The sequence below is a fragment of the Arachis ipaensis genome, chromosome B5 (assembly GCF_059453495.1).
Source record: "Arachis ipaensis isolate K30076 ecotype BB chromosome B5, ASM5945349v1, whole genome shotgun sequence".
NCBI classification, from domain to species: domain Eukaryota; kingdom Viridiplantae; phylum Streptophyta; class Magnoliopsida; order Fabales; family Fabaceae; genus Arachis; species Arachis ipaensis.
This window is the reverse complement of record NC_142440.1, coordinates 131,954,543-131,968,333: the sequence shown is the minus strand read 5'-3', so window position 1 is coordinate 131,968,333 and position 13,791 is coordinate 131,954,543. Positions and strand designations below refer to the sequence as shown.

Below are 13,791 nucleotides of genomic sequence, written 5' to 3'. Positions count from 1 at the left end.
GTATAAATTTATTACAGCCTCTTTCTTACTGAACGATAACTTTCAATGTTACAAATAATGTTACCTTAATAGGCATTCAGACTTTAGCATAACCATGATCTCTCTGCCTCTGGATGGAGTATTTTCATCTGTGATTCGAAAATCTCTTATATCTATTATATATTATTAATTTTACCATCAAAATATATTACATGTAATTTTCTTATTCTAATTGAAATTAAATTTTTTTTTTCTAAAATTAAAGAGTTCTCTCCTCCTCTCTTTCTTTTTATCTCTCTCATGTTTATTTTTTTCAACTACTCTATCTCTCTCATATGTTATTATCAATAACTAATTACAAATTTAATAGTCAAAAACTCAAAATGTACAACATGACATTTTCTAATTGTAATAAAAATAAAATTAAAATTAAAATCGAAATATTAAAAGTAAAATATTAAAATTGAAATTTAAATATAGCTATATTGTATTACTAATCTAACAACCAAAATGTGTTACATGACACTTTTTCATTAAAATTGAGATGAAATATTTTTTTCCAAAATTAATAAACTCCCTTCCTCCATCCTCTTATCCACCTCTCTCTATTTCTCTATTTCTTTTTATTCTTTTCACTTTATATATAACTTATAATTTATATTTTATATTACTAATTTGAGAAACCAAAATATATCACGAGATATTCTTTCATCATAATTAAAATAAAATCTTTTTCTCCAAAATTAACAAACTCTCTATTTCATTTTTCTTTATCTTTCTCTCTTTTTTTCTCTCTCATTCTCTCTCTCTCTCTAGTTTCTACCTTTCTATTCTATAAAAAATTAATAAAATAATATAATTTAAATAAATTCATAAAATTATAAAAATACATTAAATGTATAATTAAAAAATAATCCTATTTTATTATTTATATAAAAAATATATTATTATTATATGTATATTTTTTTAGTTTTTTTTTATTTAATTTTAAATTTTTACTGCTTATTTTTCTAAACTATATTTTCACTTCTCTTCATTCAAATATTATTACATATAATTTAAAAATAAATACTAATATTGTGATTAATAATTAGAATCAAGATTTAATTATTTTAAAAAAAAATTAATGTTGAGTTTATTTTATAACTATTAATATAAATTTTTTTTATACTAATATATAATTATATATATAGAGAGAGAGAAAAGGAATTATATATATATAGAGAGAGAGAAAAGGGAGAGGGAGAGAGAGATTACTTTAAATAACAAATATAAAAATTAATTATTTTTATTTGTACAATAAACTTAACACTTAATAAAATATAAAAATATACATATTAAATTTTTTAAAAATTTTTAAATCATGAATGTTAAAATTAATTATTAGCAAAAAATTAAACTTTCATATAAAAATAATAATTAAAAATTTTATTATTTGATTTTTTATTTATAAAAGACTTTGATCTTCTTAGGTAACAAAAATTTTTTTTGTAAAAATAATTTGATTCTATAAATCTTTTGTACCATAATCTACAATATCAAGACAAAACCAACATAATTTAAAAATATTTATATTTTAATAATATTATTATGGGTAAAAACACTAATTTTGATACTAAATTTACTCGTCTAAATTCAGCCACAATAAAACACGGCAATTAGAAATAACTTCAGGATTACTTAACTTTATCAACAAATACAAGTTTGGTCATTTACCAGGCAAGACAGACAAACACGGTACAAAAAAAAAAAAATAATAAAACGTGATCAAAGCGTTAATGAGTTCAGCTGGGATAACAAATTTATTGGAGCTCAAACAACACTCACCAAAGTTTAAATACTATATTATATATTAACTCAAATAATTAAAGAAAAGAAACTAATTATATATAATAACCATCCTTTTTATCTTAATTAAAATTTCTCCAGGAGTTTTATGGGGGGATAAATGAGCTGGCCAAGTTTAAGAGTGACGCTGAATCATTTATACAGTGATGCCAGGATGTAGTTCTCAACAGATTAAAGGCTTAGTTTGGTAAAACTTTTACTTTTCAAAAATAGCTTATAAAAGCTAACTTTTAAAAGATGACTTTTTAAAAGTTATAACATTTATGTTTGATAAATCAAATTAAAAATTGCTTTTAATAATCACAAGCAACAATAATTGCATTTGGTAAAATAACTTTTAAAATTTAAAAATACTATAATAGACATAAATGCAAGTATTAAATTTGAAAATTAGTTAACATATAAAGTTATATTAGACTTTTAAATTTTGAAAAACATAAGCCAACTTTGAAAAGCTCTATCTTAGGTGCTTTCAAAAGTACCCCAATCTTTTAAAAACCGCAAGCACAAGCACATGATCTTTTTTATTTACCAAACATAAAATGAGGAGCTTGAGCTTTTAAAAAGCACAAGCACCTCTTCAAAAAGCTTTACCAAACCAAACCTAAGACTACTCCTGGTGCAGTGTTCTTACTAAATCCAAAAAATAGTCCCATAATGGTGCATGAAATTAAGTTACTCATTCTAATTATCAAAAACACAATCCAAAATCTTAAGTGCATAAATAACCAAATGAATGCAAAATAACAAATCAAACATCCAATTTTTGGCCAGGGAAACTACAATCGACTCAACAGACAGCTATGTAACAGCAAAAGAGGGCAAATATTGACGAATTTAAGGAGCGTTTGAGCTTGTTGGAGCACCGCCTCCAAAACCACCAGCACCCCGACCAAAGCCAGGCCTTCCACCAGCACCCTGAATGATGGAAAAATCAGACAAAATTATTCAGCAAAATGACTCAAAAATGTAAACGACAATTTCCACAAGGATGAGATCTAAGAAATACTACTACACCCAACAACCAGCATCAACCATAATTGGTGTGAATATCAAACAATAGTGCTCTAAATAAAAGTGAACAATCAAATTACATTAGATCATCCCATAAGCCAATTAAAAAGAAGCCAAAAATTGACTGCAAGAGAAAATTGCCTTGTCTCGAATTACATAGAGAAGTGGGGGGCTTTAAAATTTTCAGCAACTTCACAAGATGGACTTTAGAATTTACTGGACAACATTGTTCTCTTCAAGTAAATAGCACGCAATATAGAATAGAGAACAATATACAATAATCTACCATTCAATACACCAAAAAGAATATAAACTTGGTGCACATTCACCACAGTTATGTCAACAAATGAATAATGGGCAACACTTGAAACTTCAAGCAAGCACGGAAGTATACAACAATTTGCTCGCACACAAAACATTTTAGACTATCAAGAATACAGTAACAAACACACTAATTCAAAATAGTTTGAGTAATGGCAATTCGGCAATTAGAAACAGAGCATATATAGAAAGACCACAGTTAAAGTCAGATAGTATTACTAACTAAATAACAAAAATATTAAAAGTTGAAGAGAAACAATAGTTTGGTTCAATGTGAAATACCCCAAAAGAAGGTCTGTAGTCAGCAGGAGCACCACCCTTGTCTCCTCCAAAATCACCGCCAGGTCCTCGTGGACCTCCGCGGTATCCATCACGGTCACCGAATCTGCGCTCTCCCTCAAAGCGAGGTGGACCCCTGGGGCGGTCACCCGGTGGGCCGCCAAAAGGCCTGCCAGGTGGCTTGGCTTGCTTCTTGAGAGTGGCGGGGACGATCTCAGAAGGAAGGTTGAGGTATGTCCTGAGATGCTCGATGCCATCGTTGGTGAGGAACCAGTAATAGTGCATCCAGGCAAATGTCTCTCTGACGTACTCCTTCGACTTGAAGCTCTGCATCAGCTTAATCACCTGCAGATTCGGGACATCAATCTCAGGGTGCTTCGCAAGATTGAAGTCCTTCTTCGCGTAGCATACTCCCTCTGCAAATGCATTCGTCCATTCATTCGCTCATTCATTCAGAACACAATAATCTATCAGACAAGATGAACGAACCTACCTTGGAATAGGTATTTGCAGATCTCCTTGCGGTTCTTCTCCGGAATGATCTGAAGAATTCAATAACAATAGAATAATTGAATCAGATAATTCAAAAGGAACATGGATTGGTAGACAGAGAAGAAGGAAGCTGTTGAGGTAGCTTACCATGGTTGCAGTGTAGAAGCCAAGGGGGCAGAAGCGGCAGCGAGGTCGCACTGGTAAATTATCGCTTTGCTCCTTCCCCAGTCAGTTGTAACACTAAACCCTAATGCCACTCTCTCCCATGTTTTATGATGGATGGACCTCTCTCATCCAAATTCGGCTTCCTTCTCGGCCCATTCGTGCCTTCACCTCACCCGGCCCATGGTCCGTCTTACTGTTCTCATTCTCAATCAAACCTTTGCTCCGACTTCCGAGGGTTGTTCTCCTAGTGCGTTGCGGGTGGTTTGGGCGGGTTTCGGGCCGGGTGATACTAGTTGGTTGGGCTCTATCCGGGTTCTGGTTTGTACGGGGCTTAGCCAAAGCTTTTTTCTGGGCCACCAAAAATAAAAAATTGTTATTTTACATTTTTACGATAATTTTTTATTTGGTATTTGATTTATTAGTTAGAAAAAAATTTAAAATATTTTGAACTGAATATGGAATACAATAATACTATTGTTCCGGGGTTTACCTGAAACCAGACTAATTAGACTTGAATAATGTGTGGCCCAAACGTTCAAAAGAGGTGGTCTCTGACTTAGTTCACGTCTGTGAGCCGCCTTCCGAATTGTTCGTATGCTTGAGTAGGTGAGGGGTGGTACCTGCAAGACACTCCGATACCTAAGTCAGCAAGGGGTTAAGCAGGTTTAAGATATTGGAACTTAGATGTACCTGAGTGTGTCAGGGTATTTATAGGAGATGAGCCAATAACCACCGTTGAAGTAGTTCCACTTCTGATAGTGGATAACCGTCCCTTTATCTTAGAGTTGTTGAGATCTCTCTTCTAGAAGTGGGTGAGAGATTTATGGAGGTAGTATTCACTTAGATAAGTGTCAAGTGGCTGCTGCCGTTGATCCCGACCTCTTGTGGAGGTCGGATTGGCGGTGAAGGCCAATCTTTTAGATTGGGCCTTTTAGCTTAATTTAGGCCTGACTTATTATTTGGGATAGGGTATGAACAGTGCCCCCTACTCAAGTCCGATCACTTTAATAGGGGTTGAATTCGAGTATTGATAGAGCTCGGGACCGCCTCGGCGTTACCCTCTTCCCAAGTTAAAAAATCGACGTGACTTTGCATTGAAAAACTGGCGTGATTTCAAATTATCAATTGTCGTGTCTTGTCAACCGTCGCGTCCGTTTGGCTTTTTGCATTTATACGTGGGGGCAGTTACATTGGTAACGACGCGTTCTTATAATGATTGTGTCATTTTACAATTATGCCCCTATTATGTTGTAAATACCTTTCCTCTCTTTCTCTTTCTTCTTTTCGAAATTTTTCTCTGTACTTTCTTCCCTGTTCGAAAAGATCTTCGCCCTTTGGTGTTTGCCGTTTTCGTTCCTGGATTTTTCAGCACTTTCGGTATCCCCTTCATTGCTGCCATCAGTTTTTCTCCAAGAAAGGTTAGCTTTTCATTACTTTCACTCTTTTTATTAGCTTCGTTATTTTTATTAAGTGTACTAAATAATGGAGGGAGAGGTTCTGAGTAGGTTTTATGGCGCTTAACTATTTGCTGTAGGAAACTTTGGATTTTTGTGCTTTTTCTTTTTGCAAAAGTCGTTTCCCTTGATGTGATTGATTGTTTTGTTTGAGAAGGAACTGTCTTGTTTCAAAACTTGTTTTTGATAGTTGCTTTTTCTTTGTGTAATGTAGGTATATCTTCTTTTATATCTTTTCCCATTTCTGAAAATGTCTTCCCGAATTACAGAGGCTCTGTTAAGATTGGTAGATTCCTCTGTCTTGTCTGAACACCCCATCGTCGATAGTGTTTTTGTAACTGAACTTCGTAAACACCATATGATCTATAGTTCTGATGTCGATGAGACAAAGTATGAATTAGTGGCCCCAGACCTAGAGGACCGAGTTTGCTGTGGGAGAATGAACGATTCTGATCCCCACTTCTTTTTTGTGTCCGACTGTCTGTTCACCCGTTTAGGGGTTAATTTTTCCTTTTCCGACTTTGAGATGGAGGTGTTATCCCACTGTGGGGTAGCTCTTTCCCAGCTTCACCCCAATTCCTGGGGTTTTCTCAAAATTTACCAGCTTGTCAGCCATGCACTTGATTTTTCGATCTCTTTAAAGACTTTTTTCTATCTCTTTCATTTAACAAAGCATTTTAGTGCTAAAAATAAGCAGCAGTGGGTTTTCTTCTGAGCTATACAAGGCCGGAAAGTTTTTTCCATTTTTGATGAGTCTTTTCATGACTTCAAAAATTTCTTTTTTAAAGTTCAAGCCGTTGAGGGCCATCATCTCTTTTTTCTAAACGAAAATAATGAGCCTCGATTTTCCCTATATTGGGTCGAGACTTCCCCTGTACAGAAATATGGCCTGGAAGATTTGGACGAGGTAGAGGAGGCTGTGGTGGAGTTTTTTCAAGAGGCTTGAGGACGGGCTCCAAACCTGGACACCAAGAAATTTCTTCTTGGATCTCCGAGCTATGTTAGGACTGAGCTAGGTAGGTTTTATGTTTGATTTTGTAGGCAACTCTTCTTACTTCCGACTTGTGTACTAATCATTTTTACTTCCTTTTTTAGAGAGAATGAAAAGCAGGTCAAAAGCAGCTTACCAAAAGGTGCAGGAAGCCAAGAGGAATGCTCGTGCCCGAGCTGCTGCACAAGAGGTCAGAAACTCTGCCACTCCTCCTCGGCATCAAAGCTCGGGTTTGGGGACTTTTTCGCAGCCAATTTTGGTAAATCGAATACTTACTCCTCCTTTTCCTCCTCCTGCCTATGTCCCCCCAGTCCTTTCTTCCTCAGAACCTGAGAAAAAGAAACGCAAGATCTCGGAAGCCGGTGCCTCTAACGTCGGAGACATCGATTTTGACGGAGTAAAATTTTCTAGGAAGCACATCTTTCCACATAGTCAAATTGCTATGGACGATGCTGCTATGAATGATCTGAAGAATTCAATAACAATAGAATAATTGAATCAGATAATTCAAAAGGAACATGGATTAGTAGACAGAGAAGAAGGAAGCTGTTGAGGTAACTTACCATGGTTGCAGTGCAGAAGCCAAGGGGGCAGAAGCGGCAGCGTGGTCGCACTGGTAAATTATCGCTTTGCTCCTTCCTCAGTCAGTTGTAACACTAAACCCTAATGCCAGTCTCTCCCATGTTTTATGATGGACGTCTCATCCAAATTCGGCTTCCTTGTCGGCCCATTTGTGCCTTCACCTCACCCGGCCCATGGTCCGTCTTACTGTTCTCATTCTCAATCAAACATTTGCTCCGACTTCCGAGGGTTGTTCTCCTAGTGCGTTGCGGGGTGGTTTGGGCGGGTTTCGGGGCGGGTGATACCAGTTGGTTGGGCTCTATAGGTTCTGGTTTGTATGGGGCTTAGCCAAAGCTTTTTTCTGGGCCACCAAAAATAAAAAATTGTTATTTTACATTTTTACTATAATTTTTTATTTGGTATTTGATTTATTAGTTAGAAAAAATTTAAAATATTTTGAATTGAATATGCAATACAATAATACTATTGTTCCGGGGTTTACTTGAAACCGGATAGATTGGGCCTTTTAGCTTAATTTAGGCCTGACTTATCATTTGGGATAGGGTATGAACAGTGCCCCTACTAAAGCCTGATATCTTTAATAGGGGTTGGATTCGAGTATTGATAGAGCTCGGGACCGCCTCGGTCGTTACCCTCTTCCCAAGTTAAAAAACCGACGTGACTTTGCATTGAAAAACCGGCATGATTTCAAATTATCAATTGTCGCGTCTTGTCAACCGTCGTGTCCGTTTGGCTTTTTGCATTTACACGTGAGGGCAGTTACATTGGTAATGACGCGTTCTTATAATGATTGCGTCATTTTATAATTATGCTCCTAGTATTGATGAGCGGATATTTTATACGCTTTTTGGGGATAATTTCATATAGTTTTGAGTATGTTTTAGTTAGTTGTTAGTCTATTTCTATTAGTTTTTAGGAAAAATTCATATTTCTGGACTTTACTATGAGTTGTGTGTTTTTCTGTAATTTCAGGTATTTTTCTGGCTGAAATTGAAGGAGCTGAGCAAAAATCTGATTCAGGCTGAAAAAGGACTGCTGATGCTGTTGGATTCTGACCTCCCTGCACTCAAAGTGAATTTTCTGGAGCTACAGAACTCGAAATGGCATGCTTCTAATTGCGTTGGAAAGTTGACATCTAGGGCTTTCCAGCAATATATAATAGTCCATACTTTGCACAAGAATAGACGACGTAAACTGGCGTTCAACGCCAGTCCTCTGCCCAATTCTGGCGTCCAGCGCCAGAAAAGGATCAAAAGCTGGAGTTGAACGCCCAAACTGGCATAAAAACTGGCGTTCAACTCCACAAATGGCCTCTGTACGTGAATTGCTTAAGTCTCAGCCCCAGCACACACCAAGTGGGCCCCAGCACACACCAAGTGGGCCCCAGAAGTGGATCTCTGCATCATCCATCATAGTTTATCCAATTTTTGTAAACCTAGGCTACTAGTTTAGTATTTAAACAACTTTTAGAGACTTATTTTGTATCTCATGACATTTTAGATCTAAACTTTGTATTCTCTGACGGCATGAGTCTCTAAACCCCATTGTTGGGGGTGAGGAGCTCTGCTGTGTCTCGATGAATTAATGCAAGTATTTCTGTTTTCCATTCAAACACGCTTGTTCCTATCTAAGATGTTCATTCGCGCTTAACTGTGATGGAGGTGATGAGCTGTGACACTCATCACCTTCCTCAAATCATGAACGTGTGCCTGACAACCACCTCCGTTCTATATACGATTGAATGAGTATCTCTTAGATTCCTTAATCAGAATCTCCGTGGTATAAGCTAGAACTGATGGCAGCATTCATGAGAATCCGGAAAGTCTAAACCTTGTCTGTGGTATTCCGAGTAGGATTCAAGGATTGAATGACTGTGACGAGCTTCAAACTCTTGAAGGTTGGGCGTTAGTGACAGACGCAAAAGGATAGTAAATCCTATTCCAACCGGATCGAGAACCAACCGGTGATTAGCCGTGCTGTGACAGAGCGCGTGAGCGTAGTTTTCACTGGGAGGACGGAAGGTAGCCATTGACAACGGTGATCCACCAACACACAGCTTGCCATAGGAGGGCGTGCGTGCGTGAATCAGAAGACAGAGGAAAGCAGAGATTCAGAAGACAAAGCATCTCCAAAACTCCAACATATTCTCCATTACTGCACAACAAGTAATCTTTAATTTATGTTCTCTTGGTTATTCACAATTCAACTGATAAACATAATTGACTTCCTGACTAAGATTTACAAGATAACCATAGATTGCTTCAAACCAACAATCTCCGTGGGATTCGACCCTTACTCACGTGAGGTATTACTTGGACGACCCAGTGCACTTGCTGGTTAGTGGTACGCGTTGTGAAAAGTGTGATTCACAATTCGTGCACCAAGTTTTTGGCGCCGTTGCCGGGGATTGTTCGTGTTTGGACAACTAACGGCTTATTTTGTTGCTTAGATTAGGAAAAATTTTCTCTTTTTGGTTTAGAGTCTTTTATTATTTATCCCTTGTTAAAACACTTTAAATTTATAGCTCAGTTAATTAGAACGTGGTGTTTATGTTCATGGTAATTGGCTATCATATTTTTTAAAACCTTTTTCAAAAATAATTTTTCTGTTAAATCCTGTGCCAAACTTTAAGTTTGGTGTTTTCAAAAATAACCTTTCTTAAAATTTTTGAAAATTTTCATAACTCATTTGGCTAGAGCGTTAATCTGTGTTCTTGGTAATTGGGTTAGAGTCTTTTATATTCTTTTCAAAACCTTCTTTTTCATAAATAATATTTTTTCTATTAAATCTTGTGCCAAACTTTAAGTTTGGTGTTTTCTTGTTGATTTCCCTTTGGTTTTCGAAAATTTTGGTTTGGTTTTCTAAAAATTTTAAGTTTGGTGTTCTTTCTTCATGTTCTTGTGTTCTTGTGAGTCTTCAAAGTGTTCTTGAGTTTTCCTTGTGTCTTGATCTTAAAATTTTTAAGTTTGGTGTTCCTTGGTGTTTTCCCTCCAAAATTTTCAAAAACAAGGAGCATTAGATCTAAAAATTTTAAATCTTGTACTATCTTATTGTTTTTCTCTCTCCTCACTAAATTCAAAAATATCTTTTCAAAATATCTCTTCTAACTTCCTAACTTCTTATCTTTTCAAAATTTGTTTCAACTAACCAACTAACTTTTTGTTTGTTTCTTAACTTTTTCAAAACTACCTAACTAACTCTCTCTCTCTAATTTTCGAAAATATCTTCCCTCTTTTTCAAAAATTTCTTTTTTTTTTAACTAATTAATTTTTATTTTCTTTTACGAAAAAAAAAAATTTAATTTCAAAATTCAAATTCTTTTTAGTTATTTTATTTTATTTAAGTATTTACTTCTTATAAAATAAAATAAATAAAAAGATAAATCAGTCCAAGTTATATCCATATATCCATCATGGACATAAGTGGAAATGAACAGTCCAGGAGGACTCTGGGGTCATATTCTAACCCCTCTACTGCTTCATATGGGAGTAGCATATGCATACCCTCCATTGGAGTTAGTAGCTTTGAGTTGAATCCTCAGCTCATTATCATGGTGCAGCAAAGTTGCCAGTATTCCGGTCTTCCACAGGAAGAACCTACAGAGTTTCTGGCACAATTTTTACAAATTGCTGACACAGTACATGATAAGGAAATAGATCAGGATGTCTACAGACTATTACTGTTTCCATTTGCTGTAAAAGATCAAGCTAAGAGGTGGTTAAATAACCAACCTAAGGCCAGCATAAGAACATGGAAATAGCTGACAGAAAAATTCCTGAATCAGTATTTTCCTCCAAAAAGGATGACACAGCTAAGGCTGGACATCCAAGGCTTTAAACAAGGAGATAATGAATCTCTTTATGATGCCTGGGAGAGATACAGAGAGATGCTACGAAAATGCCCCTCTGAAATGTTTTCAGAGTGGGTTCAGTTAGACATCTTCTACTATGGGCTTGCAGAAGGAGCTCAGATGTCTCTAGATTACTCAGCTGGTGGATCTATCCATATGAGAAAGACAATTGAAGAGGCTCAAGAGCTCATTGATACAGTTGCCAGGAATCAGCATCTGTATCTAAGCAGCAACCCTTCCATGAATGAAGAGGTTAAAACAGTAACTGCTGAATTCAGTACTGTAAAACAAGCTGCTGAATTCAATCAGCAATTGGATTTTCTAACAAAGCAGCTAGCTGAATTCAAGGACAGGCTACAGGAGACAAGGATAGCTAATATACATATGGACGAACAGTTTAAGCAAACAAAGCAGCAGCTATCAAGGCAAATAGCAGAAGAATGCCAAGCAGTTCAATTAAGAAGTGGGAAAACATTAAATACCCCACCTCAAGGCATCAAAAATTCAAGAAATGAGCAACCCACCAAAGATTCACCTGAGGACAGTAAGAGCCCAGGGAAAAATAATTCTGGCACTAAAACACTAGAAAATTGGTGGAAGGCTGGCGCTGAACGCCCAGACCATGCCCAAAACTGGCGTTCAGCGCCAGAAACAAGGCAGGATTGGCGTTCAACGCCAGAAATGGGCAAGAATCTGGCGTTGAACGCCCAAATGGGGCAGAATCCAGCGTTGAATGCCCAAAATGGGTACATTTCTGGCGTTCAGGCGCAAGGAAAAGACAGTGAGCTGGCGTCTAACGTCACTCCAGCTTCTGACTCTGGCACTCAATTGCCAGTGAGGGATCAGACACACACAAGTGCTGATAACAACCCCTCTAAAAAGGCTTCTTTAACCACTAAGGTTGAGGAATATAAAGCCAAGATACCTTATCCTCAAAAACTCCGGAAAGAGGAGCAGGATAAGCAATTTGCTCGCTTTGCAGATTATCTAAGGACTCTTGAAATAAAGATTCCATTTGCAGAGGCACTTGAGCAAATACCTTCTTATGCCAAGTTCATGAAAGAGATCTTGAGTCATAAAAAGGAGTGGAGAGAAACAGAAAGAGTTCTCCTCACTGAAGAATGCAGTGCAGTCATTCTGAAAAGCTTTCCTGAAAAGCTTAAAGACCCTGGGAGTTTTCTGATACCATGCATATTAGAAGGTGATTACACCAAGACAGCTTTATGCGATCTTGGGGCAAGCATCAACCTGATACCTGCATCCACTATCAGGAAGCTTGGCCTAACTGAAGAAGTTAAACCAACCCGGATATGTCTCCAACTTGCTGATGGTTCCACTAAATACCCATCAGGCGTGATTGAGGACATGATTGTCAGAGTTGGGCCATTCGCCTTTCCCACTGACTTTGTTGTGCTGGAAATGGAGGAGCACAAGAGTGCTACTCTCATTCTAGGAAGACCCTTCCTAGCAACTGGACGATCCCTCATTGATGTCCAACAGGGGGAAATAACCCTGAGAGTCAATGATGATGAGTTTAAGTTGAACGCTGTCAAAGCCATGCAGCATCCAGACACATCAACAGACTGCATGAAAGTTGATCTCATTGACTCTTTGGTAGAAGAGATCAACATGGCTGAGAGTCTCGAATCAGAGTTGGAAGACATCTTTAAAGATGTTCAGCCTGATTTGGAGGATTCAGAGGACATGAAAGAGCCTCTGAACTTTCTTCTGAAAGAGGAAAAACCTCCTAAACCCGAGCTCAAGCCACTACCACCATCCTTGAAATACGCATTTCTGGGAGAAGGTGACACTTTTCCAGTGATCATAAGCTCTGCTTTAAATTCACAGGAAGAGGAAGCACTTATTCAAGTGCTAAGGACACACAAGACAGCTCTTGGGTGGTCCATAGGTGACCTTAAGGGCATAAGCCCAGCTAGATGCATGCACAAAATCCTATTGGAGGATAATGCCAAACCAGTGGTTCAACCACAGAGGCGGCTAAATCCAGCCATGAAGGAAGTGGTGCAGAAAGAGGTCACCAAATTACTAGAGGCTGGGATTATTTATCCCATTTCTGATAGCCCCTGGGTGAGCCCTGTTCAAGTCGTCCCAAAAAAAGGAGGCATGACAGTGATTCATAATGAAAAAAATGAACTGGTTCCTACAAGAACAGTTACAGGGTGGCGCATGTGTATTGACTACAGAAGGCTCAATACAGCCACCAGAAAGGATCATTTTCCTTTACCATTCATAGACCAGATGCTAGAGAGACTAGCAGGTCATGATTATTACTGCTTTTTGGATAGCTATTCAGGCTATAACCAGATTGCAGTGGATCCCCAGGATCAAGAGAAAACATCATTCACATGTCCATCTGGAGTGTTTGCTTATAGAAGGATGCCATTTGGGCTATGTAATGCGCCTGCAACCTTCCAGAGATGCATGCTCTCTATTTTCTCTGACATGGTGGAAAAATTTCTGGAAGTCTTCATGGATGACTTCTCAGTATATGGAGACTCATTCAGCTCCTGTCTTGATCACCTGAAACTTGTTCTGAAAAGATGCCAAGAAACCAACCTTGTTTTAAACTGGGAAAAGTGTCACTTCATGGTGACTGAAGGAATTGTTCTTGGGCATAAAATCTCAAACAAGGGAATAGAGGTGGATCAAGTAAAAATAGAGGTAATTGAAAAATTACCACCACCTGCCAATGTTAAGGCAATCAGAAGCTTTCTGGGGCATGCAGGATTCTATAGGAGGTTTATAAAGGATTTTTCAAAAATCGCAAAACCTCTAAGCAATCTGCTAGCTGCTGA

At 37.4% G+C, this 13,791-nt stretch overlaps 1 protein-coding gene across 1 annotated transcript; it reads right to left on the bottom strand.

Annotated features, from left to right (window-relative positions):
* Positions 1-2,474: 2,474 nt before the first annotated feature.
* On the bottom strand, positions 2,475-4,219 carry LOC107643971 (small ribosomal subunit protein eS10z). The gene is made up of 4 exons (XM_016347732.3): positions 4,081-4,219; positions 3,935-3,983; positions 3,445-3,857; positions 2,475-2,745 (listed from the first exon to the last, which is right to left on the bottom strand). Exons 1-4 carry the CDS (start codon positions 4,081-4,083, stop codon positions 2,665-2,667), a joined length of 546 nt encoding a protein of 181 aa, XP_016203218.1. The 5' UTR covers positions 4,084-4,219; the 3' UTR covers positions 2,475-2,664.
* Positions 4,220-13,791: the final 9,572 nt, after the last annotated feature.